The 15897-nt window shown below is 52.3% G+C and overlaps 1 protein-coding gene across 1 annotated transcript in view; it reads right to left on the reverse strand.

The window, feature by feature from the left end:
- Nucleotides 1-4937: 4937 nt before the first annotated feature.
- ITPKB (inositol-trisphosphate 3-kinase B) overlaps nt 4938-15897 on the reverse strand; it is a 68047-nt gene continuing 57087 nt past the window's right edge. Inside the window, exons 6-8 of the mRNA XM_034061084.1 lie at nt 11464-11565; nt 9901-9972; nt 4938-7098 (exon numbers count right to left, since the gene is read on the reverse strand). Of these exons, the coding sequence (XP_033916975.1) occupies nt 6883-7098; nt 9901-9972; nt 11464-11565 (390 nt within the window). The 3' untranslated portion in view covers nt 4938-6882. The remainder of the gene's footprint in view (nt 7099-9900; nt 9973-11463; nt 11566-15897) is intronic.

Here is a 15897-nt window from a genome sequence, read left to right on the forward strand (position 1 = left end):
ACACACCTACCAGCAACCCTTCTCACCTGGGATTTCCATGGGGGTTTTGCACTTTAAAGGGTATCCAGGCACATTATCCCTGCTCCCCATGGGAGAGCAGCCCCACTGCTGGGGCTCAGCCCTGCATGCCTGTGCACAGCAGAGCTCGGCAGGGGATGCTCCAAAGTGCCACCGTGTGTTGGGAACCACATTGGAGATCCCATGGGCTTGTCAGGGCTTCCTTTGGTCTGAGACAAGCAGGGGTCTAAAGCCTCCAAGCGATTGCTCATTCATACGAATCCACAGCCCTGTATCTTTGAGCCCAGGCACCGGCACACAGGCAGATGCAGGCTGCCAAGCATCACCCGGCCCTGCTGGATGCCTCCCTCTGTAGGAGGCTCCTTGCAAGCACAGCTTTACACAAGCAGGTTTGTCCAGCACCAACCATCCTCTGCTGGAGGCCTCTGTTCCCCATCCAGCCCCTCAGGGAAGCAGCATCAATGGCACAGAGCTCATTGACATCTGCTGTCCACCCAGAGCAGGTTTAGGGCTCTCCTCCCTTCCCAGGCTGCCAACAGGCAGGGCAGGGATGGAGAGAGCTCAGCAGCACTCGAGGGGGCCAGTGGAGGAGGCAGAACATCTCCAAGAGGGAATTCCAATGGGAATGTGCCCATGATCCTCACCCTCCATAGCCCCAAATGCAAGGGTAATGTTTGGAGACTGAACTGGGGACATCTGAACTGCACAGTGATTGCACAGGCTCATGTAGGAGAATGGCAAGAGACCAAAAGCAAGTGTGGCCTTCGAGAAGTGGGAGCGAGCACCCATCCAGCGAGGCTGGGATGGATCCATCAGGATCAGCACAGGTCCTGGTTCATCCCAGCTCAGACCATCAGTGACCGGGCTCAGGGAGGGACACCCCATTGCTGACACCCCACAACCAACACAGCCAGCCCCATGCAGCATGTCTTCAAGGGGAGCAGGGAAGGGGGAGGACATGGGCTGCTGTTTGCACAGCACCAGAGGCAGGGAGCCCACCCAGGGCTCATTCTGTGCCTGTCCAGTGAGGAGGCTGTTCCTGCACCCCATGGCTGTGAGGGATCCAAGGGGAGGCTGAAAGCACCACATCACTTGCCTCATGCTTCTATTTCGGCTTCGCCCCTCAGCATATGAAGTGCTTTGGGATGAGAACTGATATATAATATTATGATACTATTAATACACCCCTGCAGACACACCATCACGTGGCAAACCCACTAGAGAGATGTGGGATAATTATCCTGGAGAGAGTTTCTGTAACTCCCTGCTAATTCAACCGTCTCCGAAGGGAAGGAAATAAAAGCAGAAATTCTCACCAATGGAATGTCAAGAACTGGAGCTCAGGGGAGGCACAGAACCCTGGGAAAAGCCTCTGTGCCTTATCCTCATCCAAGCACCACCATGGGAACAGGTCCTTCTTACCCTCACCTGGAGGAACAAGCGGTTCTTCATCCCTGCAGGCTGTTGGCACCCACATCACAGGGCATTGGCAGGCAGGAACCCAGGAGGGTTTAAGGGGGATAAAAGAGGCTGAGGGGTGATGAGCAGCTTTCTCTGGCTCCTCGCATAGGCAGCAGCACCAGCTCTGTGGGGCAGACACCACAATACCTGGGACTCATCCAGCCCTGCAGCAGCTCTCACTGGGAACCACAAGGTGCTACAGCCCATAGCACTGATGGGCAGTGGCTGAGGCTTTATGTGTGATGTGGGGCAATCAGTGTAACCAGGTGTGCTTTGCATGAGGCCACCTGGGGCAGATCAGGCTGTTGGCTGCTCCTACACCCATGGGGCAATAGCATCTTGGGCAGGAGGGCTGTGTTTGCAGCTCATGCCAATGGGGAGCCAGGGATTGCCTGCAGGCAGCTCTCCCTGGTGGCAATGCAAAGACATGGAAATGATCCCCGTGGATCTTGTGTGTAGGGATACATGGTGCTGTGGGGCATCCCTGCAAGAGAAGAGGGACCAGCCTGTGGCACCGCGGACTGTCACAGCCCTGTGTTTTGAGCCAGCTGTGCCCGCAGGTGACCCAAAAGATGCTTCTAAGGAGGAAATAATAATATTCATATTCCTGTTTGAATAATATGAATAATATTACGAATAATATTCATATTCTAATAATATTCATATTCCTGTTTGAATATGGCAGGGCTAAAGTGAAGCCAAACCAGTACAGAGGCTCATGTACTTGGGCTGAGCCATGAGCCCAAGATCACAGCCAGGAGGCAGGCACTGGGGGGGTTTGGGTGCACCAGCCACCCTCTAACACTGCAACACCAAGTGCGGACAGGGATGGGCGCCGGCAGTGGGGTCAGCTGGGGGGATGCAAGGGGTTATCTACTGCAGGGATTCCTCCCGTGCTGTCCCGGTGGGAATTACTCGGGAGCCTCTTCCACCGGCTTTCCCTTGGAAGCGGCGCCAGGCGCAGCTCTCCTGCGCCCTCTGGCGGCAGTCGGATGGAAGCGCAGGTTTCCCTGGAGCTGAGCGGGGGCAGGTCTGAGTGTGAAGGAGCGGTTGAAGGAGGAAACCTGACAGGACAAAGGCAACACCAGCGCCTGGAGCATGGCCGAGTAACCCCGTGTAAAGCCTTCCTCACCCTGCCCCAGCATCGCTTAGTGGGCAGGGGCTGGAGATGTAGGAGATGCAGATCCGTGTCCGCAGCACCGCTATGGGGTGGGCATGATGATGCTCATCTCCGGGGCAGGCCTGTGGGAGCAGAGTGTGATCTGTGCCACGGCCTTAAAACCACAGGCCAAAACCACCAACCAAACGGAGGGACAGCCCCACCTCCCTCTTCTGCAGGTGGGGTTTACATTTGGGTTTACCCTTCCCAGATTCCTACTTTTTAAGGCCGTGGAAAAGAACAAACGAGACCCAGACAAGAGACCAGGGTCTGTAACCGGGATGCTGGCCCCAGGCAGCAGACCCCAGCACTCCGAGGGGCAGGTCCCCACTGCGGAATGGGCAGGGTCTGGAGCGCATCCCAGCACAGCCCATTCCCACGGGGAAAGGCAGCCCCGTCCCGCAGGACGCTGCCGCGGCTGCACCGCCACCTACCGGCCTCTGCGGGAAGCGCCGGCCTGGTTTGGGGTTAAACCCCACGGAACCCGGGGTGCGCAGACCCGTAGGGACCAGCACACGCGTTACTGCTAAAGCTGCGGGACCCGGAGCTGTCGGGAGCATCCCCAAGCAACACGGGGTGAGACCAAGGATGCTGAACCCACCCAGCACCCACGGCAGAAGGGGATGGAGGCCTGGGGGAAACCCAAGGGGCTGCTCCCAACTTCCCAAGCTCACAGACTCACCTGGTCCCGGGGCGGCAGCGGGGGCTCTCCAGGGGGAAAAGCCTCATTGGTGTCAGCATCAGCTCCAAAACTGCATCATTTCATCGCTCTGCACCTCAGGGTAAGAAAACCCACCCTGGGATCCACACACACCTTCGTTTATGACCAGCAGAACTGCCAGGGCCTCAATAACTCATTTAAAGCACTTAAGGTCCTGCTTTTGGGGTCTCATTGTTCCAGCAGTGCAACTCTCCAGCCCTTTCTTGGGGTAGGAGCTCTGGCTGGTGGGGGGGACAGGCAATACCACTGCCCTGCATCATCCATGGCAGGGACAAAGTACTTCTTGAGGGGGTTCCTGCAGCCCCATCAGCCTGTGCTGTGAGCAGCCCACAACACACAAGCCTCAGACCCCAACCAGCAGCCCCAGCCAAGTCCTGCACTTTCAAAGGTCAGATGCCCTCCAGCCCTTCCTTATTTATGGGAGGTTCGTTCTTGCAAGTAGCATCTGATCAGGTAATAAAGGAGAAAATCAGCTGCCCCACAGCCTGGGCCGGCTGCCGCATCCCCCGGGATAGTGCTGGGAGGCTCCATTCCCCAGTACAATGAATGCCCCAGCAGCACACGGCAGAAGCCTCAGCAACATCCAAACTGGTCTTTGTGGCACTGACCGAAGTGCTGCCCTCTCTCCTCTGTATCGGCCCTTAGGGTGTTAATCCCTGAAGTGCCAGAGACCCCGAGGTGCAGCACGGCTGGGTCGGGGCCATGGTGTGTGCTGTGCTGGCGGTCACAGCTTGGCACTGCTCATAGACATCAGGGTCAGCAGGCACCAGCACTCAGTCACAAGGGGTTTCTTTTCCCCTCTCCACCACAACATTGCCTGCCAGATGTGTGCCTGCCTTCCTGAGAGCCCAAGAGAGCCCGCTAGCACCAGCTGCCTCAGGACTGCAGGGCTATGAGCTCTCTCTTGTACCAAGAGGCTTCCAGGCTTCAGGCAGAGCCCACACTGGGTTTCTCCTGCAGTTAAGTTTTAGAGGTGCCATGGTGAGCAGTAGAGATGCTGCAGGGACCCGAGGACCCTGGGCCAGGCTGCTCCTGGACATTAGATCAGACCCTGCTATGGGGCAGACCCCCTCGGCTGCATCAGTTCCAGGGCTGACTCCTGCTTGTACAACCAACCCGGAGGGAGCGGAGCTGCCTTCAGGCTCTACAGCCTCATTTCTTCAGGATTTTCCTGGTGGCCTTTGTCCCAAGTGCTTCCTCACGGGCTGAGGAAGAGGCGCAGGAACAGGTCAGGACACTCAAGATGTGTCTTGAGCATAGACAACACAGGGTGGCACTCGGAAACCGCTCAGCGGAGCCATCCCCCGGCACTGGCGAAACCCACACCGAACACATCCCTGTTGTGGAGCTGCCTTTGGTGGGCGTCCCTGCAGGAAGGGGATGGAAAAACTCGGGTATCATCCAGTCTGGACCCCTCATCCAGAGCCCCAGCTCTGCTCCCCCCCTGATCCCATTGATCAGGATCCATCCTGGCTTGTGCTGGAGCCTGATTCCCCTCGGAACCACCACAGACAGGGAAGGCAGCTCCTGGGTTGCTCCTGGGCTGTCCCAGGGCAGACACAGACCACACAGCAGGCAAATGCTTCCCATATGCCTTTATTTGCAGGTTACAGGACTTCTTTACAGGCACTGTGCGTTGGTGTTGCAGCCGGTTCGGATTGTTTTCTGTGTTATCCAATGACTGAGAGGGATGGTGGGAGCAGGGGAAACCCCTCCAGCAACCCTTCCAGCCTCCAGAAAGGCATAAGACATCTGAGAGGAACAATCTGCTTCTTCCGAAGCCACGAAGCAGGGAATCTGGTTTATAAACAGGCTTACAAAATAATATACATATATAAGAGCAGCTCAAAGCTAAAGTACAGCAGTAAGTGGTACGTATCTATGCGCATCTGTCCATACCCCTTCTCCAGAGCTGGAAAAGGGATGGTTTGAAAACTAAAAACACAGTTAAAAAAACCCAAAACAACAAAAGAGGGATTCCATGCATTAAGTTTTAGTGTTTTGTGCAATTAAAATGGGATGAAAATAAATATAACTTAAAAAAAAACCCCAACCTTTTCCATGACACTAATGGAACAGAGGCAAGTCTATAAGGCACTTCCACATGGGCTATTCTAGAAAGCCTGGCAAGGAGCTAAAACAGTGCAACCATTTACAATGGCATCAGAGGAGCTGAAGACGTGTCTGGGGAGAGATGAACTGGGAAAAACCTTGGGAGACATCAGTCCTGGGGAAAGAGGCCAGGGCATGGCTGCAGGCAGTGCAATGGCAGCTCTGTCTCATTGCTCCCACTGAGGGTGCTGGACCACTGAAGGATGGCAGAGGGGCTCTGGAGCAGGGAGCAGGATGAGACGGTGGCTTTGGGGATGGAGCAGGGGATGGGTTTGTGGCTGCCAAGCTCCTGCATGCTCTTTATGTCCTCACCCCTCCAGGCCATCCTCTCCATGGCTGACCTTTGGAGCCAGCCCTGCTGCAGGCAGCTGAGTTCAAATGTTCCAGGAAGTTAAAGAATAGCCTCCACCCTAAATAGGGAACTGGGTGTTTCTGAAGGAGCAGGAGCGCTGGGGCTGTCCACACAGCACTGAAGAGCCAAAGAAGACTGATCAACCTGGATGGCTACTTTAGGTCTCATAGTAGTCCCTTACAAGCTATTTTTGTCTCCCCCAGCCTTGCCCAAAGTCTTTATTCACTGTGGAAGGCTGGAGATCACAGCTAAGGAGGGCTGGAAGCAGCTCCAAGCAGGGAAGATCGGTCTCTAGAGAGGAGGTTGAAGAGTTAGCCACTGTTCCAGTGCAGCCAGCATGGGGGAATGGGTGGGAAGCATCTAGCCATGGTAAATACCTGTGTCTGACCACATGGCTCTGCAGCAGGAGGGAAACCCTTGCCCTCCAGTGCCACCAGATGATAACTGAGCAACTGCTACGGGATGTCTTGAATACAAAGAAAACCCCCATTCTGCCCTTCTAGCATCATATAATGACTCAGCACAGCTAGTTCTCGAAGCTGAAAGGTGCTGGCAAAGATGACTAAAGAGCTCCCACCCCAGTATCCTTCGACATCTCAGGCCTTGCTCACACACACTGGCTGCCAGAGGGTCCTGGGCATGGACATAGAGATTTTCAGGATGAAACTACCAATCCCAGCACAGGGAGAGGTTCCTTCCTCCACCAGCTCTCTTAAAAGGTCTTAAAATCAGGCTGTGCAAGAGACATAAGTGTGATAGGCAAAGCATGCGCTCGCCTAAGCATCCCCGTCCCGGCTGGCATGGCTCGTGCTCCCACTGGCTCTGCAAGGCCAAGGTTTCAAGTTCACTTTTGTTCTGGCAGGTTAGCTCTCTATTTACATGGAGAGGAGGGGAAAAAAGGAATCAAGACAACCTAAAAAACCACAACGAAAACACATTAAATAGGGAGAGTATAGCTTTCAAATGGGAAGGGCCAGGGCTGGAAAGTGTCTTGTAGTGCAGTTCAGAAGAGTCAGTCGGGGGCAGGTTGGGGGTAGTGGCAGAGTCGGACGCATGGCTTTAATGCAAGTCTTCGCTCTGGGACAACTCTGTCAGGATCTGAATGAGGTTGTCCAGCCCCCAGAGGTAGCCATCCTCTCTGTTCCCTTCTACCCAGGGCACGTTGTGCTGCAGAACTTGTCCCTCCGGCAGCGGGGTGGTTTTCCCAAAGTCAATCATCCAGACTTTGGCCTGCTCCTTCTTGTCATGAATGAAGAGGAGGGAGCTCCCGATTACCTGCAGAGAGGAGAGACCAGTGAGCGATGCTCCTACTGCTCAATCTCAGCCAGCTTCAGGGCTTTCAGACACCTTATCTCAGGCTGCAAGAGATGATGCTGAGATTTTGCATGAGCAAGAAGCAAGCCCTGTGTGTTGCTGGCTGTGGTTGCACATGCAGATGGGGTATTCAGACAAGCTGATTTACTCATACAAATCTCAGCTCTTGGCAGAAGGAGAGGATCAGAAAAACATGGGCATGAAAGACAGAGATGTCATTTTGGAAAATGAGTCAAAGGAAGGAATGAGATGAATTGTCTCAGACTTCAATAGGGATTTTTTCCAAGGCTGGTTCTTTGTGACTGGCTTGTGCTATTCAGACTCACCAGCCCTGCAGCCATCAATCACCACAGGGATGGTACAAGTTACTTGCAATGTGCTGTCCCCTGCCTAAAACACCATCCAATTGCACCCACATTTCCCCTAGAACATTCTCTTGGCTTTCACAGTGCTCTGGGAATTCAGGTTACAGAGGTGCATGCAGGTGAATTTCCTTATCCATGAGTTCGCTCAGCTCCATCTGCTTTAAAGAGCTCTTTTATATCCTGATCATCCTTTGGGAAAATCCTGCAAGTACTGTCTGGGCAAGCGTGGAGAAGCCCAGAGATGCATTTAGGGAGGTGAAGCACATCAGCTTTTACAACATAAGCCTCAAGGCCTGTCACAGAGCAATGAGACCCCACAAGCCCAATGCTCACCACCCACAGAGCAGAGATGCTCAGTCTGTGGGTACCTCCAGCTCAGCCCAGCCTCCAGACTGCCACCCATAAGCAACTGTGCTGTGGCTACCCAAGGCTTGGAAACACACATCAGTGTCAGGCCATCCACCAGTGTGCTCTTCTGCTGAATCTGCTCCTCTGGTCAGGTTTTAGCAGGCAATACTACAGAAAAACACCAATGGGTGCACTTCAGAGCTGGCCCACGTGAAGATTGCTTCCCAAATTACGTCTGACGTGCATGAACTGGTGGATGCTGAACTCACTTGCCCTTGTATCAGTAGCAGATAGACAGGACACCGCATGCTGAGAGCCAGGATTGCCCCACACGATGTGCAGACACATGGAAAAGCACAGCTCTAGGGGCACCCAGCTGGTGTCAGCCCTCTGAAAGAGCAGCACTTAATGTTAGTGGGGACTCCCACGTCCGTGCTGTCAGTGGGGTTTAGTCTGAGGTTTGACTTTAGATAAGGGTCTTGAATTGGAAGTGTGTACTGTTTGTAAAAGACATTAGGAATTTACATTTTTGAGGAGACTTCCTCCTCCAGCGCATTGGGAAAACATCCAAAGGCCAGAGATACGTGTTATTTCTCAGAAATTATTAACTTGAGCTCTTCTTCTAAGCTCTTGTAGCCCACTTTTGGAAGGGACAGAGCATTTTAACATTAAGGAAACGCCTGTCCTGGGTCTCCAAATTGTCCTGCAGCTCCTTGGAGGAGCCCTGCCCAGTGAGGGCCCTGTGGGGGTACACACACAGAGCTTGGCAGACCTTCTGCTATGCTTCATCTCAAGAAAAGTGGGACAGAAAGTCAAAGCTGCTGCTTTTTCATTTTGAAGGAGTGGAAACTCTTTTCAAAGCCTCCTTGAAAGGCTGTTTTGTTTCTGTGTTTCCAAATGAAACCCTGGCGCATCGTTTTAGGGAGCATTCTGTTTCCTGTGTTGAACTGACCTGAAACCCTGGGGTTTGACATTTCCCTTCCATGTGTGGCTGTGGCCGAGGTGGCTCCTGGTGAGGGGCAGTGGGCTCTTGGAGCTGCAGCTCCTGCTCTCTGAGTTGAGGTTATCTATGAGGCTCTTTTGTCCTTAGACAACACATGCCAAGGACATGCGCTCTCATGTTTTGTTAAGCAGATGCAATAGCAAACACTCGTTGCCAATGCTGAAGCAATAACATGGTATAATTAGATTATGGAGTAGTCCAATTTCATTGAAACTGCCAAAAAAATGTAGTGCTTCCTTTTTGTATTCCCACCAGAGATGAATTTTCACTGTAGAAAATGTTGATTTCATGCACATTCATTTCTAGAGGAAGTTCTTTCCAGGGGAATTATGTAGTGACAGGACAAGAGGGAATGGCTTTAAACTGACAGAGGGGAGATTTACATTAGGTACTAGGAAGATATTCTTCCCTGTGAGGGTGCTGAGGTGCTGGCACAGGGTGCCCAGAGAAGCTGTGGCTGCCCCATCCCTGGCAGTGTTCAAGGCCAGGTTGGACTGGGCTTGGAACAACCTGGTCTAGTGGCAGGTGTCCCTGCCCATGGCAGGGGGTTGGAGCTTTAAGGTCCCTTCCAACTCAGACCCTTCTGTGACTCTATAATTCTATGAATAGTCTTTACTGTGGTGCCTCATCCAGCTCAGCAAAGACAGTCCTAGAAGATCGGCAATACTGAAGCCTTGTTTGATCACACGGAGCAGCCACACGACACCAGATGCACATTCAGACAGGCATTCCTCTCCAGAAAACCCCTATCCTTCCACACTAAGGAGTTTTACCAGTCATACAAGCCCATAAGCAGCCAGAATTCTTCCTAAGCCACTTTGCATTTGTATGAACACTAGCTTTCAGCAGATTTCAGCCCATGTCAAAGATGTGAGTATCTCTCAATCATCAGCTGACAAAGAATTAGATAAAGACGGATATGAAAATATGGGTATAAGGATAAATTCAAAACTGCAGAAATATATAGCCTCTGACTTCTCTCCTTGGACAAGCTGAGATTAAACCATTTGCATCTTGAAGCAGGTCTATCTGAACACCAGTCTTTACCTCATGGCACTTGAAGAACGGGGATGTCTCCAGCGTAGCCCGGATGCCCTTCAACCGGTTAAGGTAACTGTTCTGGAATTGAAAAGACACAAACAAAACCCCAAGCTGTCAGTACTGCAGGAAGCCTACATACAAACTGCTGCATGGGGCAGGCAGGAACATCATCTCTCCCAGCACCCTCTCCAGGATACCAAATCTGCATGGAGAGATGCTGGTGGTGTCCCTCAGCTGCCCTGCACTCAGCATCCTCCCACAGACCTGTCCTCTGGGAGTGTGTCCCCTCCTTTTTGGGATCCACTCATCCTTTTGGCATCTACATAATCCTGTGAGCTCCTGTTGCTTCCGAAATACAGTGAGAGCATTTGTTTATGCTGAACCAGTCCCTTCTGCAGGCTTTTCCTGCTGCATCCATGGTGCTCCCAAAGAGGGAACAGCTAATTCAACAGCATGCACAGCCAGGCTGCTTTTTAATCTCACCTGCACTCTTTTTACAGGTCAACTCTTCACCTCAGTTGTCATTTTATTACTCAGTCAGCCAAGCATCATGAGATGCTTCTGTAACTCCTTATCAGCACTTCTGCAAAGTTGCTACCATAGGTGGAAGTGATTTTACACTGGTCAGCACGCAGGTCAAGACCCAAATGCCTTCAAAGGTGGCCTCTGATAATATCATGTTGAGGTTTAGACAGAAGGACTAAGCACAGGAGCACACAGAACAGATACCTGGGCACTGTAATACATCTACATTTTCACACTTTGCATGGGGAGATGCGTGGGGAGATGTATTGCAATGCTTTCACCAAGGAGCCCAGTCTAGAGCCAGGGTATGATGGTGTGAGTATGCTCCAAAATGTGCTCCAAACTTTCTGGACATAAAATGCAGCCAGGCAATTTCATTTGCAAATCCAGGAACAATCCCTGGGTATCTACTGGTAAAGTGAACGTGCTTGGTTTAAAGGAGCCAGCCCTAAGGGCCACTCCTGCCACAGCCTTGTGTTTGTAGGCTTTATATAGCACAGCTTAAAATGGAAGTGCTTTGTCAAAGAGGATATTTGACACAGTCAGTGTAAATTGTTTACTGCTCCATCTCTTACTCCCCTGGCAACATAGAGAAACTTGGGGAATGCTGACTGCAGCTCGGCTATGGGGAGGGCACATGGCATGGGCAGGGAGATGCTTTAGCCACCCTTCCTGTGAGACCAAGGGCAGGGCAGCCTGTTTGGCCAGGGTGGGAGCCCCCACCACCCCATGCTGGTGTACAAAACAAGCTCAGAGACTGCTGACAGCCCCATGGAGGAGGGGGGCAGAGCATGGCTGTGGGTTCTGGAATCAACCCTTGAGCATCCTCAGCACACTCAGACATGGCTGAAGTAGTGCTGCTGCAGCTGTGTCCCCTCCCAGGCCTCCGCTGCTCTCCCCTCACCCCCGTGCCAGGATGGGGTTTCTCTGTGCCAGTTTTCATGCATTTTCCATGCAGCCACCTATGGCAAGGAGCCGATGAGCTGAGGGCAGCCTCTGCAGGAGGAGCTCTCTCCAGGCAGAACCCCAGCATCACCCACTCACCAAAACATTGCGGTTTCCTCTGGTGAACTCCCTGAAGGCCTCTGTGACTTGTTCCTTTGTCCGTGTCTTCTTGAAGTCCCGGTTCACAGTGCCGTCCTCTTTCTTGAAAAGAAGGGAGAGCAGTGAGCAGGGTGAGCAGGGAGGGAGCTGCGACAGTACTGGTGTTTCAGCAGCTATACATGTCCCTGAGTAGGATGCAACCGGCCTTTTTGGCACCTGAAGGACCTGTCTATGCTATGTCTATGAGCAGAAGCAGCCTTTCTCTGCTCTGCACATCCCAAATCATGCTACAGCTCTGCTGCATTGCCCCTTAATGCAAATGGCAAGTCTCCACCATCACACATTTGCTCATTTCTGGCCACACTGCACACAAATGGCTTCCCGTCACTGCTGTGCCTGAGCACAGGCACCAACATCAGCCTCAGGCTGCACCTCTGCTTGGGGAGGAAAGCAGAGCACAACCACAGGAGGACAAAACTGAGCGTGGACAGAGACATCCCAGGAGCTGCCACAAAAACCCTTCCATGTTAAGTCCTCCACAGACCACTGCAGCAAGGAGATGGAGACAAGGAGCAAGCCCCACAGCTGTCTTGCCTTTGATAGTCCACGGATAGCAACCCTCAAAGGCAGTAAGCTGCAGTAAGCAGCCTTGTGCTCTCCTCCTTTTCCCCGTGGGCACATCCATGCTCCTGGCTGAACCTCTGGGCACCCTACAGGTTGCTCCTCATTTCCCCAGGCCTGCTGATTTTTAGATCATCATGTTTCATTGTCTGGAGCAGCCATGGGTCAGGCAGGCAGAGCTCGCTTCCTGGATACAGGAGCTATTTTAAACCACACGTGCTTGAGCTCACAGCTCTGTTTGCAGTGCTCCATCCCACTGCTCCAGACAGCTCGTTTGCACACAATAGAGCAAAGGGACAGAGGCCAAAAAGACATCCTGTGGGCTGGGGAAGATGAAGTAAGAATGAAGGAGCAGAGGCTGGGGAAGGAAGAGAGCACAATGAAATCACCTGTCCCAAAGATCTTTGGGCCTTAGCTGGACTTTGAGACCCACCCAGGGAAGTGCCTCTGGATGGGCCATGTGCATGGGGCCATGTGAATCACTCTGGATGGAGGGCTGGCCATGGCAGCCAGTCCAGCTTGGGGGAAGTCCAAGTGCCCTGGCTGCGGAGACCTGGCAAGGCAAGCCTGATACCAAACCCATATCTGATGTACAGTTTGGGATGAACCAAACACCACACTTCCAACTTCCAGCTTGTGTTTTGTGCAAAGGTAATAACGAAAGCAGTGTGTGAAAGGTCTTTGTCTACAGGAAAAACTTTGTTTGCATGGGGTGCAAGCAATGTCAAACCATCCTGGACCCAGGCTGACCATCGTGTGCTGCCACAGGGCTTAAAAGCAAGGCTAGTGGCTGGCAGAGCATGGATCAGCAGGGACTAGGGACAACCTTCTGGTGGAGACCTCCCTGCCATAGCAGCCATCCTGCTCATGGACCAAACAGAGCTAAGCTCTCTGCTTTTGGTTGTGTCTTGTGAGGCAGCAGAAGGCCTGGCCGAGGATGCTCTGGTGGCACATGTATGATGTACAGGGGAAGGGTGCTAAGCTGCTGTACGTCTGCTATGTGAGCCCTGACGTGGCAGTTCAGAACACAACCCACCCTCTCCCGGGGGATGATAGATATCACTTTGGAGAAATGCCACAGCACTAATTTCACATGTAAAGAGCACAACTTTCCACAAAGCATCCAAGAAAGGAGATGGACTTCTAAATGCTCCTATAAATAAATGAAAACCACAGATGGCCTTTCAGATAAGGCAATCTAGGCTTCAGGAAAGCCAAACAGCCTATCCGCAGTGCTGCTCCCATCATCACCCGCCTCCCATGGTTTCCTTGCCCAGCCAGACGTTGCTGCTGTGGGGCTGACAACTGCCATGACATTTACAGGTGTCCGAGCCCCGAGGGGGCTGGCTTCCACACAGCACAAATGTGAGGGGGGCTGATAAGGGCTATCGCAACCTCCGCCCCACCAGCGATTCCAGTTTGCACTGGCGTCACTGGGGCAGGGTTCAGGTCAGCCAGCTCTCCCTCTGTGTCCAGCCTCAGATGGGGCTCGTGAGCTGCCCACATTTGGAAGCCAAGCAAGGGCTTTTCCAGGGCTGGTTCTGTGATCCCGCAACAGTTCCAGCCCCAGGAAATACTGTCCTACCATGGCTTTGCTGCAGGCAAAGAGTGAATGACTCTCAGACAAGAGAATGTCCTTAGAATCCCAGACTGGTTTGGGTTGGAAGGGACCTTAAAGCTCACCCAGTTCTAACCCCTGCCAAGGGCAAGCACACCTTCTACCAGACCAGGTTGCTCCAACCTGGCCTTGAGCACTGCCAGGGATGGGGCAGCCACAGCTTCTCTGGGCACCCTGTGCCAGCACCCCAGCATCATCATGGGGAAAAACTTCCTAATATCTTCCTAAATCTCCCCTCTGTCAGTTTAACCCATTCCCCCTTGTCCTGTGCCCTTGTAAAAAGTCCCTGTCCAGGTTTCTTGTCAGCTGTAGGCAATGGGAGCTGCTCTAAGGTCTCTCTGAGCTGCCTTTTCTCCAGGCTGAACCAGCCCAGCTCTCTCAGCCTGTCTCTATATAGCAGAGGTGCTCCAGCCACCAGAGCATCTTTGAGGCCTTCTCTGGTACTCCAGAGCTGAACACAGTACTCCAGAACTAAACACCGAACTTCTTGCAATGAGCTGCATGAAGCTTCAACTGGGTCACTGGTTGCATTACGTTTGGTGTAATTTCATGAACAGCTACAGCTTCTAACAGTTTCAAGCTACTCCACAAAGTTAGATGAGTGTCATTAACTCCTTTTGCACAGGAAAATTTCCATTTTAAACAGGAAGAACCGGATCCTCAAGGCCACAATGGAAAGCAGGAGGTCAGCCAGTAAAAGGTCCCAACCCTGAGCTGCCTGTTGACCTCACCTGCCCGTGCTGTCCCAAAGGTTACCCCTGCTCCTTCCCCTGTGCCTTCTTCCAGCCCATGCATCCATGACCAAATCCTGCCTTTCCCTTGCACAACGAGGTGCTCTCCTGTATCAGGCTCCAGCCATGACCACCAGGTCAGGCACATTCACCCCTGCTCTTCCCATGGAAGCATCCACAGCAGGAAAGAAAACATGGGGGGGGACTTGTCATGAAATAATATTTTCCTGAAATTTCCTCCAAGGACTCAGTAGCAACTCCAGGAATTGAAGGAGTGTTCCTTAATGTGGAGACTTGACCCGAGAAATAGGGCAAATACAAGGATGTGGCACAGCATGACCAGCCCTGCTGGAAAAAAAAGCCAGCTGGGAACTAGCATGAACTGTTAATGCTTTAGCTGAGGGGGAAATAATCCAGAAGTGAGGGATTTAAGGAGAATTACAGTAATTAGAGCCTTGATCAAATTAGTCAGCCCCTAGCACAGCAGCAGGATTACTCCTGGAGGCCAGCACTTCCCAACATTGTTCAATTAAAGGGCTGCCCCACTGCTCACACCATGCAGCAGCTCACTTGTAGTCATACAAAACAGAGGAGCAACTCTCACTGCGTCTTTAGAGCTTTTCTTTCCCTCCACAGGGCTTTCTGGCCCACGTGGGAATACGATTTTGGGTTTGGCTTTCTTTTACACTTTTCATTTCAAGTGGTTCACATATGACCTGTTTTGCTCTAAAGGCCTTTAAATGTCCTCAGATCACAGGCTGAGAAGCACCGCTGGAGGCTAAGGGTGTATCATGTTGAACTATAAATAGACAGATATTCCTTTATAACAAGGAGAAGAAACAGTACATGGGAGCTTTGGTCCCACTGGCCCGATTCTTATTTATATAGCCTCAGTTTTCTAATAAGCACCAGTAAAACAACAGCATTAGGAATGCAAAACAGCAGCAGTGGGAACTAGGCAATGGGTTGTCCTGAGCCAGAGCAGCTCACAGCGTGCTTGCAGGCATCCATAGCAGAAAAGGGTCTTTGGGAAAGCTGGGGAGATAGGGAAGAGCTGCATGAGCAGGCTAGTGCCCTGATGCAATGCAGGCATTGCAGAAAGCTGCTGTGGGGCACTATGGATGGCAGCATCCCAAACGGGGCTGTGGGACAGACAGGGGTACCTCACATTGCTGATGGGAGACTCTTGAAAGGGTTCAGGCCAAGGTCTGCTCGTTGGGTTTCTGAGGGTGGTTGAGTGCTGGCCACAAAACACTGAATGAAGAAGGTGCCCTCCTTCCTGTGTGCAACATGCTCTGCTAGGCTTCCTACAGCCCAGGGACTTTGTCCCACACAGCAGTGCAGATGAGTGCCTTCCTACCAGTGGTTTGGTATGTGGGTAAGCAGAAGTAGTGACTCTGAGTGACCCATTCCTGCTCATCACCTTTTAAATCTATGGTCTAACATGTTTGACCAGCGAGGTGA

Source organism: Melopsittacus undulatus, chromosome 3, assembly GCF_012275295.1.
Source record: "Melopsittacus undulatus isolate bMelUnd1 chromosome 3, bMelUnd1.mat.Z, whole genome shotgun sequence".
In the NCBI taxonomy this organism is placed as follows: domain Eukaryota; kingdom Metazoa; phylum Chordata; class Aves; order Psittaciformes; family Psittaculidae; genus Melopsittacus; species Melopsittacus undulatus.